Source organism: Camelus ferus, chromosome 1 (assembly GCF_009834535.1).
Source record: "Camelus ferus isolate YT-003-E chromosome 1, BCGSAC_Cfer_1.0, whole genome shotgun sequence".
Lineage (NCBI taxonomy): Eukaryota > Metazoa > Chordata > Mammalia > Artiodactyla > Camelidae > Camelus > Camelus ferus.
Genome location: NC_045696.1, coordinates 1,029,847 through 1,046,105, shown reverse-complemented (window position 1 = coordinate 1,046,105; position 16,259 = coordinate 1,029,847). Strand labels below are relative to the sequence as shown.

The 16,259-nt window shown below is 63.9% G+C and overlaps 1 protein-coding gene across 1 annotated transcript in view; it reads left to right on the top strand.

Moving 5' to 3' along the window:
- COL18A1 (collagen type XVIII alpha 1 chain) overlaps positions 1-14,178 on the top strand; it is a 46,060-nt gene extending 31,882 nt beyond the window's left edge. Inside the window, 16 exon segments of the mRNA XM_032490134.1 lie at positions 461-487; positions 710-763; positions 1,071-1,145; positions 2,615-2,683; positions 3,246-3,288; positions 3,808-3,870; positions 7,400-7,443; positions 7,689-7,811; positions 8,382-8,535; positions 8,622-8,695; positions 9,072-9,200; positions 9,499-9,531; positions 10,716-10,961; positions 11,165-11,362; positions 11,488-11,603; positions 12,454-14,178. Coding sequence (XP_032346025.1) covers positions 461-487; positions 710-763; positions 1,071-1,145; positions 2,615-2,683; positions 3,246-3,288; positions 3,808-3,870; positions 7,400-7,443; positions 7,689-7,811; positions 8,382-8,535; positions 8,622-8,695; positions 9,072-9,200; positions 9,499-9,531; positions 10,716-10,961; positions 11,165-11,362; positions 11,488-11,603; positions 12,454-12,664 — 1,659 coding nt within the window. The 3' untranslated portion in view covers positions 12,665-14,178.
- Positions 14,179-16,259: the final 2,081 nt, after the last annotated feature.

Genomic DNA, 16,259 nt, shown 5'->3' with positions numbered 1-16,259 from the left:
CTGGGGGGCTGTGCTCTGGGACCCCCGACCCCAGCAGATGACCCCTCAGGCAGGCAGAGGAGCTGGACTTGGGATCGGGTGGCTGTGGGGGGCAGGCCTGCAGGGGGCCCCAAAGCCCTCTAGGATTGTTGGGGGGCAGGCCTGTGTGGGGCCCCAAGTGTAGAGAACTCTGCCAGCCCTACCTGGCATCATGTCTGAGGTCGGGGCCCACACACCCCAGCCCGGGCCCTGAGGAGCGGCCCCCCAGGCTTCAGGGCCCCCAGCGTGTGCCCCGTGCAGGTGCCCAGGACACGTGCCCCAACCCAGAGCCTTCTTCCTGTGCTGTGGCCCTCCCTCCCTGGGTTCAGGCAGTGCCTTGGGCACCACTGGGGGCATCCAGATGGACCCAGGGACCCCTTGGGGGCTGCCCGGTGCGGGATAGCCTTCAGTGACCTAATGGGTTCTCTGATTTTCTGTTCAGGGTGAGCCTGGCTTTCGAGGACCCCCGGTGAGTAGGCCTGGGTTTCCCCATAGTGCACACACATGTGCGTCAGTGTGAAAGGACACGCGAGGCTGCCGAGGGCACCACCTCCTTTCTGGCTGCCGGGTGGGCGTGGGCGGCCGAGTTTGCATCCCAGCTGCACCTCCAGACCTGGGGGCAGGTGTCGGGAGGGAGACCGCCGGAGCAGGGGCTGGTCTCCGCTAACCTAAAACCTGGCTCCCCCTGCAGGGCCCATATGGGCGGCCAGGGCACAAGGGAGAGATCGGCTTCCCTGGACGGCCGGTGAGTTCCCGGGCTCTCGTGCTGTGTGTGGGCAGCAGCGCAGGCTGGGGGGACAGTGGACCCGGAGCGGAGTGGACTGCAGGCCCCCTGCTGTCCTTCCCAGGGACCAACCCCCAAGCACAGCTCTCTCCAAACTCAGGCCAGGGATTCCCAGCCCCACTCGGGCAGCTCGGGTCCCAGACGGACAGACACCCCGAGGCGGCAGTGTCCTGGGTAGGGGCAGGAGCTGCTGGGCCAGCCCCCCAGGGCCCGCAGCCACGGTGCTGGCCGGCACCCAGCAGTTCCCACCCACTGTGCTCTGCCCCAGGGTCGCCCCGGGATGAACGGATTGAAAGGGGAGAAGGGGGAGCCGGGAGATGCCAGCGTGGGATTCGGCGTGAGGGTGAGTGTCCCAGAGGGCGGGCGGGGCGGGGCAGGACCCCAGACCAGAGGGCTGGGCCTCAGCAGCTCAGGTCCCAGAGCTCACCTGGAGGAGGCCACTTCTGAGCGGCTCTCTGTGCGACCGGCTCTGCGGGTCCTCAGACATGCAGGCCCCACGCGCACGTACACATGTGCACACGTACATACGTGCACACGTGCGCGTGGCCCAGGGCCACCGGACAGAGCCCCAGCATGGTCTTCTCGGGAGGGCCTGCAGCCCACGTGGGCGCTGGGGCGGGAGCCGTCTGCCTGTGGGGCGATCCCCTCCACCGCCTGTAAGTCGCGGAGACTGCACCCTTGAGCTGAGGGTCTTCGTTTGCTAACATCAGTGGATGAGACACCCGTTACCGCCTCCACCCGAGACGGCGCTGGCCAGACTCAGGATGCCCCCTCCAGGTGCCCCGCGGGCCCACCCGCCACTCCCTGAGCCTTTTCCCCCGGCCCCCCTCCCGCCCAGCCCCCAGCAACGCGGGGTCCTGAGGTTGGCGTTGCAGGCCGGGCTCTCCGGTACTTCCGTCACTGCTGGTCCTTCACCGAGGCTGCCCTCCTCCTGGTGGACTGAATGAATCTGGGCTGTCGTTTCGTGAAAATTCGATGGAACGCAGCGTTTTGTACAGTTCTGAGATGGAGATAGACTAGGCCACTTTTGTCAAGCAGGAAGATGGGGTCTCGAATCCTTCCTGCAGTTCTGTGTTGTGACGGCAGAACGTGAAAGGCTGCTTGTGCGCACGCCCTTGTCAGCACGTCCTCTGGGACTGGCTCCTTCATGGGCCTGAGCTCCCACCTCCGTTCCGCCTCCTTGGCCGCAGTGGACAACACCGTGGGGAGTGGTCACAGGGCAGGTGGGCAGTGAAGGTGCCCAGGGGCCTGGAGAGCGAGTGCCATGAGGGAGGGGGAGGTCCCGGGGCCGTGTTCCCCATGGCACCTTCCATCACATGTGCTGGTTCTTCGTCGGGTAAGCCGTTACTTTCAGAGCAAGGAGTTCTGACACGACCTGAATCCAGCTGTCCCTTGTCTTTCCATGAGCAATGAATGACTGGTGGAGTTCCCGTGGGGTTCACGCTCCCACGTGAAAAGCCTGCGAGCGCTGGCCCCCTGGGCCCCCTCTTACCTTGGAAACACGCAGCTGACCTTCCCCCAGCTGGCAGTCAGGAGCCACACGAGCCGTGTCCGAGGCCGCGTCCAGCCCAGATGGCCTCCTGCCTGCCTCCCTTGGGACATTATGAGCCGACTCCAATCTGGGAGTGGGACGGGGACAGCTCTGTCCTCGGGGAGCCCGTGACCACAGAGTAAACTGGACGCAGCCTCGATTTTGTTTTCTGACTTTGCTGTGATTGCCAGAAGCGCGGATGCCCGTGCCTGCCATCCTGGGCAGTGTCGATGGCCTGGCTGTGAACGTGACTGACCGGAGCTTTCTCTTCCCCTGCGCAGGGTCCGCCTGGCCCACCTGGGCCCCCAGGGCCCCCGGGCCCCCCCGGGACTCCTGTCTACGACAGCAACGTAAGTCTCCACGCCCTCCCCACACTCCTTGCCCGGGCCCTTGGAGAACAGCCCTGTGTCCCCTCCGCTGACCCCAGGAGGGCCGACCCCCAGGCAGGGGCAGCTGAGCCCTGGCTTCTGCGTCCCTGCCTGCATCCCTGCAACACCAAGGGCTGGTGGGGCTGCGTGTGTGGCTACCCGCCTCTGGGAGGGGTGGTGGGGCCTGTGGGCTGCAGCTGGTGGGCAGCTGGTTCAAAGACAAGCCCCCAGGGGGTGAAGGCTGTGCAGGGAGTGCTTTATGGGCTCCTGGGGATGGACACTCGTGTCACAGGGCTCAGTGACGAGAAGTGACCACATGGGGCAGGTCATATCATGACCAGGGCTCCCGACTCCAAACCCCTTCATCCTCTCCCTCCCCTTCCCTGTTCCCTTGTCTTGGGGGACAGGGCACTGGCGGGGTGGGAGGTGCCTGTGTGGCCTTGCAGAGGGTGCTGGGGGCATCTGGGCACAGAGACCCTGGGGTGGGTGGTGGCCTTACTCTTCAAGGCGTTCTTCAGTGACCAGTTCTGGCCTGTCTTCGCAGGCATTCGTGGAGTCTGGCCGCCCTGGACCCCCGGGATTGCCAGGTGAGGGCTCCTGGGGCCTGGAGAGGGCAGGTCTGCCCTTCTGACCACAGCTCGGATCCAGGACTTGAAGCCCCTGGTGGCCCAGGCACCCCATTCCCAGTTGATCTCAGCCCCCATTGCTAGGTCTCCAGGTTCCTCACAGCACCGCCTTCCAGGAGGCCAAACCATGAACGGGAGTGGACACTGAACGGCCACCCACTTGCCATCCACAGTCCAGCCCCAGCTCCTTGTCCAAGCAAGGGCAGAAACAGCCCCTCCTGCTGTCTGAGCCCCTCCTTGCTGGAGTGGTCTGGCCTGTGGGAGCAGAGGGTGCAGCCCTTGGGGCGCAGCCACGGGCACTTCTGCTGGTCGTGAGCTCTGATTCTGAGCGTCCCTGAGCTCACGTGCCGCCCCCTCCCTGGTCCAGGCCCACCGTGCCCACAGTGCCCACAGGGTCGGGGGTGCTTGAGGGCAGGAGGGCTTGTCCCGGAGGCCCTGTCACACTTTGAGTAACAGGCACTGGTGTGTCTGTCTCTCCAGGATACCAGGGACCTCCTGGACCGAAGGGTGACAGAGGAGAAGTGGGCCCGCCCGGACCCCCAGGTGAGAGTGCTGGGGGTGGCCCTGGGTGATGGGCTGCGACACCAAGGGCTTGTGGGGCTGCGTGTGTGGCTGCCCGCCCACCTCCTGGACTGGACGAAGGAGGCCCCTTCTGGGCTCACGGGGACCTGACGTGCTGGTGGCCCCACAGCCTTGGGGCCAGGGCTGGGGCTGAGGTGATGACGGGCAGGGTGTCCCGTCGCCCCTCCCAGAGGCAGGGCTGGGCCCCAGGGTGTGCCTCCCAGAGGAGACCAGACACCCCGTGTGTCGCGGGTCCGGGACGCCCATCCATCCCCACAGGCCGCGCAGGAGCCTTGTTGGGCCGGGGCTTCCGGATCGACTCCCAGCACCTCGGATGCTCCCTGAGGTGGCAGGGGTCCCCCACTGAATCCTGCCTGTGCTGCCGGTGAGCAGTGGCCGGGCAGGACCCGGGGAGGAGCTTGACCCCACAGACCCCCGACTAGAGTGTGGCTGAGGCCCGCGGCCTCCGGGGGGCGGGGGCTGCACCCAGAGCCGGGGCGGCCCGACAGACCAGCAGGCAGGCCCGAAGCCTCGTTTTCCCTCCGGGCAGCTGGAAGCAGAAATAAACCCTTCGCTCGAGGGAGCTGCGCTCCTCCAGGACCTAGGATCTCATATAAGTAATAAGTGGGGCGGGGGGGGGCCCCCCGGGACCCCAGCGGACGGAGTCTTCGGACTCCACACGGCAGTGACGTTCAGACATAAGCAAGCGACAGGCACAGCCGCGGGGAGCTGCAGCCCGCGGGGAGGAGTCGGGCCTGACTCCAGGACTGAGAACTGCTGCTCTGGATGCGAGGCTTCGGTGTGACTCCAGGCAGTGGGGCAGGACCGAGGAGGGGAGGGGCCCGCACAGAGTCGTGACGCTCAGGGAGGTGGGACCAGCTGGCGGAGGTCAGACGGTCCCGGCGTGAGGACAGGCCGGGCGGGTGAGACAGAAGAGCATCGGGGCCGAGCTTTCCAATCCTGAGGAGAGAGCCCAGGAGCCCCTCACGCAGAGTCAGCACGACCAACAGCTGCTCGCTCACGAGGGCGAGGGGCGCCAGGGCGTGAAGCTACAGGTCAGCGGCGGTGACTGCTGGCTCAGAATTCCACGTGCAGGGAAAACATCCTTCTGAAGGACGAGGAGCTGGGCAGCCAGGGGGCCGTGCCAGGACGCCAGCCTGGAAGGGGACAGCGAGGGCCCTCGGGAGAAGGAGGTGGTGAGATGACGCAGGGGCGGGCTAGCGGGAGGGAGAGGGCGACCCTGTGGCCCTGCTCAGCAACGCGGCAGGGAGGCCGGATCCCCGAGGCCCCGGCCACGCCTCAAACAGGCAGAAACCCTCACTACATCAGACCCGAGTCAGGGACGCACCTGTCCCTTCCGGGACCAGCCAAGGAGGAGAGGAGTGTGCCCCCAATGGGGAGGAAGAGCAGCGTAGGGAAAACTGAGTCCAAAGACGGCAAGAAAGGGGAGGGAGAGGAGCACAGCCGGTGGAGCAAACAAGACGGGGAGCGAGGTGGCTGATTAACCCAGACCTGTGAGTGGGCAGGTTCCGCGCGAGCCGGCTGCTTCTCCTTTTAGAGGACAAATGTCGCCAACAGGACGAAGACAAAACTGCGTGCTGCTTACAGGAGACCCCCCCCCCCAGTAAGGACGCGAGAGGAGGGCGAAGGGGGTGACTGATCTGATGAGAAGGGAGCCTGTGTGAGAACGCGTATGAATGTGTGTCGGTGTGTGAGTGTGCAAACGTGAGTGTGCACGGACGTGCGAGCACGTGCACCTGCGTGTGCTCCTGAGACATCAGACAACTGTATCTTAAGACAGGAGTTGTTGCCAGGAATTTTTAAAAGCCCATGATGGTGAAGGGGTAAACCCACCAGAAGAGCACAGCAATTCTAAGCGTATATGCCGCTATCAACATGACTTCAAGACACAAAAGCAAAAGGAAGAACACACAAGTCGTGCACGAGGAGGGCGTTGTAACCCAGCTCTCTGAAAGTGAGGGCAGCGGACTAAAGGACGGGTCAGTCGGCAGGGGGAGGATCTGAACAGCAGGAGACACCTGGGCCTCCAGCCCCAGCACCCACACGGGGGATCCAGGGCTCGCGCCGGGCACAGGGCACGTCCCAGAGCCTGTCGTTCCACGAGGGACAGTGCAGGAAACCGGCATCAAACACACAAGTGGGACGTGCCCACCAGACAGGCACCCGCGGGCGAGGAGACCACCGTGGGACCTGGAAGCGGAGCGAAGGACAAGGGCGTGTCCAAGGGTGAGGGTGCGGCCAGGGTCTCAGCCCTCACTCTGGCCCGCAGTGGCAGTGGGGTCGTCTCGCTCCTTCAAAGGACCCAGGATGGAGCCCCTGGCCACGGCACGCGAGCTGGGCGGGCCCTGGGCGGGCATGGGGTTCCCTGGGACAGCCGAGGCGGAGCTCCGGGTGGGGGTCCCCAGGTCCCCGCCCCGCAGCGGTCTCCTCCGCCAGCGGTCCAGCCTGCACCTTTGGGGAAAGGTGTGGGAGGAGGGGGTCTCTGGGGAAAGGTCGTGGGAGGAGGGTGAGCCCAGGTCGCGCCCCCACCTGGAGGGAGCACGAGTTGTGGCTCTTTGTTTACAAGGTGACAGTGTTAAATGGCCTGAGCTTGTAAGTACCCGACTCAGGAGGGTGGAAAACGGATCCAGCTCCACGAAAACAACGGGAGAGGCCGTGGAGATCAGAAGTGAATGAAGATGGTGCACATAGGAAATGTCAAGCGAGCAAAAAAATCAAACGTTAGGTCCTTGGAAAGATGGGTAACACCACCGCCCCTCCTGTGGGACTGATGAAGGAAAGACGCCAGCTCCCCGTGGCCTGCGGCCCGAGGCGGGACGGCCGGTGGTCACCGCGGGTGCACGGCCAGCCAGCCCGCGGGGCGGGGAGGAAGACAAACCCAGTGTTCTCACAGACGACACCTTTGTGAACGTCAGCCACCCGAAGGGATGTGCGGATAAACCGTTAGAATTACTGAATCAGTTTTGCAAGGTCACAAGACAGTTCACAAAAAGCAATGCCAGTCGTAAAACAGACGATGTTTTGAAAAAGACACCATTTGGAAAAAGATGAGGCGGTTCCCAGAGGCGAGGTGCTGGGTGAAGGGGCCAAAGGCAGCGACGTCCAGTTACAAGACGCAGAGGCCCCCAGAAGCAGCTGACGTGACACTGTAGGCGGCGTCTCGCGCGGGAGGAGACATTTTTTTCCTGTTTGTGTGTGTGTCCGTCCATGGGGTCATTTTACAGTAAATGTAAGTTGTTCACTGTGCTCCCCTGTGTAAATGGGGGAAGTGTCCGTTATAAAACCAAAACGAAAAAGGCACCATTAACAAAAACACCAAAAAATATCAAGTAGCGGGGCGTAAGTGTAACAGGGCGTGCAGGGGATCTCTATGCAGAAATGCGGGAATTACAGAGAAAAACGGAGGTTCAGGTAAATGCGGGGGCGTCGGTGGACGAGGCGGTGAGGAGGGCGCCTCACTGAGGCCCCACCCCAAATCTCCCCCCTGCAGGGCAGTTCCCGCTGGACCTGCTGCCGCTGGGCGCCGAGTTGAAGGTGGGTGGCACCCGGGCTGAGGCTGAGCCCGGCGCGGGCCGCTGCCTGCGGAGCGCTCCCGTGTCTGCCCTGCGTGGGCCCCGGAGGGCTCAGCCTTTCGGAAATGCGGCTGATGTGGCAGAAGACTGGGAGGCCGAGGGGTCCCGCACGGCTGGCCAGGCCTGGGCTGCAGGAGTTTCCAGCCTGCCCCTGCCCACGCCGACAGAGAGAGCTGGGCTGTCCCTGACGAGCACTTCCACCCATAGGGGGAGAAGGGTGACCGCGGGGTCGCTGGACAGAAAGGGGAGAGAGGCGAGCCCGGGGGCGGTGGCTTCTTCGGCTCCAGTGTGCCTGGCCCCCCTGGCCCGCCAGGGCACCCTGGGATTCCGGTGAGTCTGGGCCCCAGGCCCCCGCAGGCGCCCCCACACGGGCCCAGGCCTGTGCCGGCGCCCATGTCCCTGGGGTCCCTGGGGTCCCTGGGTGTGGAGCCAGGGCAGGTCCGCCTGCGAGCTGGCCCTGAGCATCCCCCTTCTGGTTCTTTGCCTGCGTGGGGGGGCACAGTGCCTGCCCTCCCAGACCGGGCGCCCTGGGGCTGCCTCCTGTCTCCTGCTGCTGCTGCGCCTTTCCACCGAACCCCCTCGGGGAGACCCACTGTCCTGAAAGATTTCAGGGAACTGTAGGCCCAGCTTCCGTCTGGAGGTGGAGGAGGAGGAGGGCCCTTGGGGCTGTACCTCTTGGGGGGCTGGGCTGCCCTCCTCTTCATCCCAGGGTCCTGTCCTAGCAGAGGACGTGCGGGGTGGGAAGGCCGGATATCCCAGGCCCCAGTGTGGGCAGGGAGGGGATCGGGGCTTGGCTGTGCTCCTGCAGGGCTCGTGGCAGGTGCAGCCCAGACCATCAAGCTTGCTTGTCCCAGCCCAGGGACTTGGTGACAGTGCTGCGGGTTTTGTCTTCCACCCCAGGGTCCCAAGGGTGAGAGCGTCCGAGGCCAGCCTGGCCCGCCTGGGCCTCAGGGGCCCCCTGGCATTGGCTACGAGGGACGCCAGGGACCTCCTGGGCCCCCCGGCCCCCCAGGGCCCCCAGGACCCCCCTCCTTCCCGGGCCCATACAGACAGAGTAAGTTGGGCGGGGGTGGGGTGGGTCCTGGCCTCCAGCCTCATCTGGCCGGGCCGGCCTTCCCACCTCTGGCGCCTCTCTCGCAGCTATCAGCGTTCCCGGGCCCCCCGGCCCACCCGGGCCCCCCGGCCCCCCTGGCTCCATGGGCGCCTCCTCGGGGGTAAGCACCTGCCTATCCTGCCTGTCGGACCCTCACCGCCTGCAGCCTCCCTTTGGAGTCTGCGAGTGGAGCACAAGGGCCCTGAGACGTGGCTTCCACAGCGGATGTGGGGAGCCCGGGGTGGCTGGGTCTGAGCTGGGCAAGCGAGGGTGTCTCCACGGATGGGGCCACCGTGCAGAGGCCGTGGTGGCCCAGGGACGTGGGGGCGGGGGCCCCACAGCCTGGCAAGGAAGAAGGAGCCACTGAGGTCTTCAGGAATGTTCCTCGTCAGGAGATGCCCCCACTCAGTCAGGACCTTGTCCCTGTACAGTCCCCGCCCCCGTGAGCCCAGGGGCCGCCTCTGTGCAGGGACCCCATTGGGCTGGGCTTCCAGCAGGTGAGGGTCTGGGCCACATACCAGACCATGCTAGACAAGGTGCCCGAGGTGCCGGAGGGCTGGCTCATCTTTGTGGCTGAGAGGGAGGAGTTGTACGTCCGGGTCCGGAATGGCTTCCGGAAGGTTCTGGTGAGTTTTGGACAGAGCTTCTCCTGCACGTAGAAGTGGGGGGACCTTCCCACCCTCGCTCCTGGGGCACAGGGTGCGGAGAAGATGGGAGGTAGAGAGGGCTGCGTCCAGGAGGGCGGCCCCGCGCGTGGGCGAGGGGTGCAGGGCCGGGCGAGCGCGACAGCCAGCCTCTCCGCACTCACCATGCGCCCGGTGCCGGCCGGGACGCAGCCACGCTGGCTCCCTTGGGGGACAGAGGGGGCAAGTGGCGCCGGCTGGGCCAGAGGTCCTGGGGTGACTGCCCTCTGTTCTCTTCCAGCTGGGGGCCCGCACGCCCCTCCCGCTTGGGACGGTAAGGAGCCTTCCTGCTTTCCACAAGGATCAGAGGCGGGCATCCCCCGGCCAGGGTGGGGCGCCCTGCCGGGGAGAGGGGTGCGCAGACCACACTCATCGCCCTCCCTGGGCGAGAGGATACTGGGCCCAAAGCCACATCTCCCTTGAGTCCTGGCCTGCCTTCCCTCCCCTGGAGGTGGACCCTTCAGGGTGCTGGGGGGGGGGGGAGGTGGAGGAAGGGGTGTTGGGGATGCCCCAGTTTCCCTAAGGAGGCGTCACATCCCACTGCTGTGGCTTCTCTGAGTGGAGTTCACGACTTCTCAGATGGCTCGGGAGCGAGGCTCGGGAGCAAGGCTCGGGCTGGGTGGTGGGCGTCGGGGGCTCTGTGAGCCGGCCTGCCCACGGGGCCCGGGGGGTCGTTCTCGCTCAGCACGCAGTCCTGGGCCCCTCCCGTCTGCTGGGCGCCCTTCTAGGCCTGGGTAGAGCCATGCCTGAAGCAGGCAAAGCCCCTGCCCCACGGAGGTGACACTGGGGAAAATGGGCACTAATGGTGATAAGGAACGTGGGTAATACATTGTGTAAAGTATATCGTGACTAAGTGTGAACGTTTTATATACGTACATAAAGTGCGTTAGGAGTTCTTAGTAGGTAATAGGTGCCAGGTAATAGGTATGCAGGTAGCAGGGAGGAAGTCACGTGGTGTCAGAGGCTGCGGGTGCTGGGGGGGAGGACCGGATGGGGAAGGGGGGGCGGCCACAGGGGCTGGGGCGGGAAAGGTGGAGGCCACCTGTCTGAAGTGAGGACCAGTGAAGGCTAAAGCAGCTGAGAGCGGGTCTGTGGGTGTCGTGGCTGCAGCAGGAGGAGGCCACGAGGCCGGGGGACGCGGTTGGCCCAGAGGCCCCCTTGGCCACAGTTAGGAGCTTGTTTCTAGAGCCAGGGACCCAGGGTGCTTGAGCAGAGGGCCATCCAACCCAACTAAGGTGTTAACAGGCTGGCTCCCCTCAACACTCGGGCACCCGCAGGGTCTGAGGGTACAGCTCCCAGCTCCCCACCTCCAGTCCAGCCTGTGCCCACCTGGGCACACGAGCCAGGGTGCAGGTGAATTCAGGGAGCACTGGGGCCGGGCACCACAGGCCGCTCTGTGAGGCCAATGCGGGTGCAGGAGGCCTGGTCCCATGGTGCTGTCCACCTCTCCATCTGCAGGACAACGAGGTGGCCGCCTTGCAGCCCCCAGTGGTGCAGCTGCATGAGGGCAACCCCTACCCCCGCCGGGAGCTCCCTCACCCGACGGCACGGCCTTGGTGGGCAGACGACACCCTAGCCAAGCCCCCGCGCCTGCCGGACCCGCAGCCCTACCCCGGAGCCCCGCACCACGGCTCCTACGTGCACCGCCAGCCGGCACACCCCACAGGCTCGCCCACCCACACCCACCAGGACTTCCAGCCAGTGGTGAGTGACCCCCGGGTGGGCGCACACTGGCCAGCCTGTTAGCCCGCATGGCGCTGGGGGTGGAGAGTCTGGACCCCAGAGCAGCCGGGGAGGGTTTTGGGGCTGGGCTCGGCCCCCGAGGTCCAGCCCTGCTCGCATCCTGGGAGACTGGGTGGTGGAGCGGAGACAGACCCCCCGAGGGCTGACACGTGGTTTCCCCGCAGCTCCACCTGGTCGCGCTCAACAGCCCGCAGTCAGGCGGCCTGCGCGGCATCCGCGGGGCCGACTTCCAGTGCTTCCAGCAGGCGCGCGCTGTGGGGCTGGCCGGCACCTACCGTGCCTTCCTGTCCTCGCGGCTACAGGACCTCTACAGCGTCGTGCGCCGCGCCGACCGCGCGGCCGTGCCCATCGTCAACCTCAGGGTGGGTGTGCGGGGACCCCGCTGGGCCAGAAGCCTGGGGTCAGGTCCTAGGACCCCTCCCTGGGCACCACGCGGAGCCCCCACGTGGAGGTGACCAGAGGTGGGTGCCCCCACTTCCCTCCATAGGACGAGGCGCTGTTTCCCAGCTGGGAGGCCTTGTTCTCGGGCTCCGGGGGCCAGCTGAAGCCGGGCGCCCGCATCTTCTCTTTCGACGGCCGAGACGTCCTGCAGCACCCCGCCTGGTAGGTTTGCCGTGTGCGCACAGCAGCTCGGGCCTCCCGGGACCTCCAGAGCCCTGAGCAAAGGGATGGCACTGCTGGCTTGGAGCCTCCGGGCTGACCCGGCGCCTGGTACCCAGTTGAGGCTCAGCAACCAGAGAACCCGGAAGAGCAGGAGGGAGAGTGAAGGGCGCTGCTCGTGGTGTCCTACGAAACACCTTTCCTAGCCCGCCTTCCGGCACACGCCCCAACCTGCTGCCGGGAGGCAGGCTCAAGCCCCTGTCTGTCCTGTGAACGTCACCGCACGGTACTTGTGCAGATCCCTCAGATGCTGTTCACAGGTCAGGGAACACGCGCACTGCACTGACTGTGCTGGCGGCAGTGGCCAGGCGCCCTGCAGTCGGCCTCACCCCCTCATCCCTCTGCTGGCAGGTGTGAGGGCAGCTGCTCCCCCACACCAGGGGCAGCTCGGGGCGTCGGACACGCCTGTGGTCCTGCCTTCCCAGAGAAGCACTGCCCAGGGCCGTGCTGTGGGCCTCCCAGTCTGAGGGGCTGGTCGGAGGTGGGAACCCCAGGCTCGCCTGGTGGCCTTTATCAAGGACAGGCACTTGAAGCCAAGGCTGCCCGGCCCGGGAGGGCCAGCGTAGAGGTTACCGGGCCCTGCTCCCCAAGCTGTGCCTGGAAACAGCGGCGGGGGGGGCAATGATCTGGGAGGCAGAGCCCAGTGACCAGGGGGCCTGACTCGAGTTCCTGCCCTCCCACCGGCCCTACATCCAGCCAAACCACGACCTTTGGGAGACGCCCTTTCTGCCCAGGGTGGCCTCCACCCTGGATAGGCAGGCCCAGGTGAGACGGAGGCCCTTGCATCTTGCAGGCCCCAGAAGAGCGTGTGGCATGGCTCGGACCCCAGCGGGCGCCGGCTGACCGAGAGCTACTGCGAGACGTGGCGGACCGAGGCCAGGACGGCCACCGGCCAGGCCTCCTCGCTGCTGGCGGGTCGGCTGCTGGAGCAGAAGGCCGCGGGCTGCCACAACGCTTTCGTCGTCCTCTGCATCGAGAACAGCTTCATGACCTCCTCCAAGTAGGGCCTCTGTTGGCTCAGCGGACAGGACGGACAGACAGATGGCCAGAGAGGAGGCCAGGCGGCAGGCCGGGGACACGGAGGTGCCCCCTGGCAGGGCAGGGAGCCTCGCCGGCGCCCCCAGGGAAGGGACCTGGCTGGGACACTTCCCTGTGTGGTTCACCTTCCATGTAACCCTCAAGAAATAAAAGGAAGCCAAAGAGTGTATTTCTTAAAAAGTTTAAAACAGCCTGGTGCCAAGACTCTTCCGTCCCTCCCGGGGCCCTGGCCAGGCTGCTCACGCGGGGGCCTCGGTGCTGGTGGAGCCATGATTGGACCAGGGGCAGACCTGGCCCTCACTCTGCAGGAGGCCGACTCGAACCTACCACCCAGGGAGGCGTGTACCCAGGGCCTCCCGGGTGCCCAGCAGGGCCCTCGGCCACCCCAGGCATCCTGTCCCGCCCTCCTCCTCACGCACAAATCTCAGGCCTGTTTGCAGAACAGCCGTGAGGAGGTGCTGGGAGCTGCCCCCCAGCCCCCATCCTCCCTCTCACCACCAGGCCCAGGAGCTGTGCAGGAGCAGAGAAGGGGCCCTCCCTCCCTCCCCAGCTGACAAGCGGCAGGACAGCTCAGTCACTGCATGTGAGGGAAGACGGACTCCCTTTTCTTAGCTTCGTGTAGTTCAGCGCCCCACTGCTGACCCCGGGTTCCAACCCCTGCCCCCCCCCCACGCTGCTGGGAGCAGAGCCTGTGTGTCCCCTGGGCAGCTCTGCCACATGGAGCTGTCTGCGGGCCTCTCTTCCATGCTGGCTTCTCGGGTGACCCCTGTGGCCACACCCAGTGAAGGGCCTGACCCCCACCCTGGCTGTGCTGGGGGAGTTTGGAGGGTCCGTGAACCAGGGAGTGGCAGTGCCCCACCCTGACCTCACACACAGCTCTCCTCCCCCAGGGCGAGGACCCCCAGCTCAGCACCCGCCCAGCTTTCCTCAGGAGCACATCCTGGGGCCCAGCTGGGCCAAACTTGGGCACCCCAAAAGCCCTGGGTCCAAACCGCTCTCTGTTGGGCTTGGCGCCAGCATCTCAGGTTCACCTCTGCAGGACACGGAGCTCAGAAAACCTCATAGACAAAGGGGACAGCCACACGTGCCCCGCCTGGACATGGCTCACAGCCCCCGGGCCTCCCCAGCAGAGCCTCAGGATGGGCGAGGCTGCACGGAGGGGTCAAAGCTGGCCCGGGACAGGAAGGGGCCACGTCTGCGGGTGGGCCCCGTGCAGGCGGGGTGAAGGCTGCTTGTGCCCAGGCCCCTGCTCACGACTGCTGCTCCAGCGTGACAGGAAAATCTTTGTGGTCGTCCTTCTCTTGGGAAGAATGAAGGGGACATTTTAGGGTGCATGCAGGCAGCTCTGGGGGAGCTGGTGGGGTGGCCAGAGCCCAGACTGTGCTGTCTGAGCACTGTGACTACACTGGAGGGGCTGGTCATGTTAACTGTGTGTGTGGTTTTCAAACAGGCTCCAAATAAAAATGACTGTTTACCCTGATGCTTGGTTTGCAAGCAGTTTTCATGTCACGAAAACTCGGGGAGCCTCTGTCCCGGATAGCCCAGCCGGGCGACCCTACAGAAGGAGTACAGGTGCACTCGGGTACACACGGGCGTGCACGGGTGTGCAGGTGCTCGCGGGTACACACAGATACGTGTGGATTTGCACGGTGTTCAGGTAAACTGCTCTCCTTCAGTATCCTTGGAGGACTGACTCCAGGACTCCCGTGGATGCCAAAACCCCAGGTGCTCAAGGCCTTATATAAAACGGTGTGGTATTTACATATAACCTACACACAGCCTCCCACATACTTTTTTCCTAGTTTTTAAAATTGAAGTCTAGTTGATTCACAATGTTGTGTTAGTTTCTGATGTGCAGCAAAGGGACTCAGTCACATGCATACTCGTTTTCAGATTCTTTTCCCTTATGGTTAATGACAAGGTATTGAATACAGCTCCCTGTGCTGGACAGCAGGACCCATTTATTCTGTACACAGTAGCTTGTATCTGCCAACTCCCAACTTATCCCTCCCCCTTTTCCCCTTTGGTAACTGTAGTTTGTTTTCTGTGTCTGTGAGTCTGCTTCTGTCTTGTAAATAAGGTCATTTGTATCACTTTTTTTTGTTGTTCCACCCATAAGTGATACCATGATATTTGTCTCTCTCTGACTTACTCAGTATGATCATCTCTAGGTCCATGTTGCTGCAGATGGCATTACTTCATTCTTTTTATGGCTGAGTAGTATTCCATTGTGTACATACACCACGGCTGCTTCATCCAGTCAGCTGTCAGTAGGCATTTAGGCTGTTTCCATGTCTTGGCTGTTGTAAATAGTGCTGCTATGAGCACTGGGGTGCAGGTGTCTTTTCAAATTTGGGTTCCCTCTGGGTGTACGCCCAGGAGTGGGATTGCTGGATCATAGGGTAAGTCTATTTTTAGTATTTAATATTTAGTATTTCAGATGGACATTTACGTTGTTTCCATGTCCTCTCATACACTTTAAATCATCTCTAGATTACTTACAATACCTAATACAATAAAAATGCTACGTAAATGGTTGTAAATACAATGTAAAGGCCAGGTACTTAGTGGCCAGCACATGGCAAATTCAAGTTTTGGTTTTTGAAACTTTCTTGAATTTTTAAAAAGTATTTTCAAGCTGTGGTTGGTTGAATCCTCAGCTGTAGAACCCACAGATTACATAGGGGCGCTGGCACACGGCTGTTACATAGGGACGCTGGCACACGGATGTGCGACGTACAGCGGGGTGTGCTGGTGTACGTGGGTATACACAGAGGCACACGGATGTGAGCAGGTGTACAGCGGCATGAGACAGACATGGGTGTACACACATGTGCATGGATGTGCCCTACACACACCTTCTTCTCTCTCAGGGTCTCCCCTGGGGGTGGCTAGCAGTCTTCACAGGCTTGTCAGAGCCATGCAGATGGTCTGTACCCTGGGCTCCCAGACTCTGCGCCGCATCCCCCCACGGCTGCTGCAGCTCGCTGGGGCCCAGGACGTGTCTGACCCCAAGAGGTCGTGGGCACTGATGCACTAGGAGCTCGGAAGCAAGAGAAATGTCGGCTTGGCAGAGGCCGAGCGCGGGGCCCTGGCGGTGGTGGGGAGGCTGCAGAGGGAGCAGGTGGAGCTGGAGGACCCGGCGCCAACCACCCGCTGCCAGGAGGGTGCTGGTGGTGTGGGGGTGGGGGAGGCTGGGGGAGGGGCACAGAGCAGAGCCCGCCTCCTGCGGTCAGCAGCCAGAGGCGAGCCCCCCTCCCCATCAAGCCCTGCCAGCTTTCCAGGCATGGAGGGGTGCGGAGCTGGGACCCTGGACTCCGCGTGGCCCCTTCCAGCAGGGCCTTGGGGTAGCTGTGCAAGCCCACATGCACAAGCCTAGGGAGCACCTGCCCTGCGCAGCCCCCACTGTTGGCCGTGACTTGGGCCTCTTTCCGGACCCACAGGGTGTCCGAGATGCCCCCCTCGCGTAAGTTGACCCCAGATGACCCAGGTCCAGCAGCCCCTCCTCCACCAAGGGTCCTGCTCTGAACTCGGCGCAGCGCCTGTCCTGTGGACCCCAAG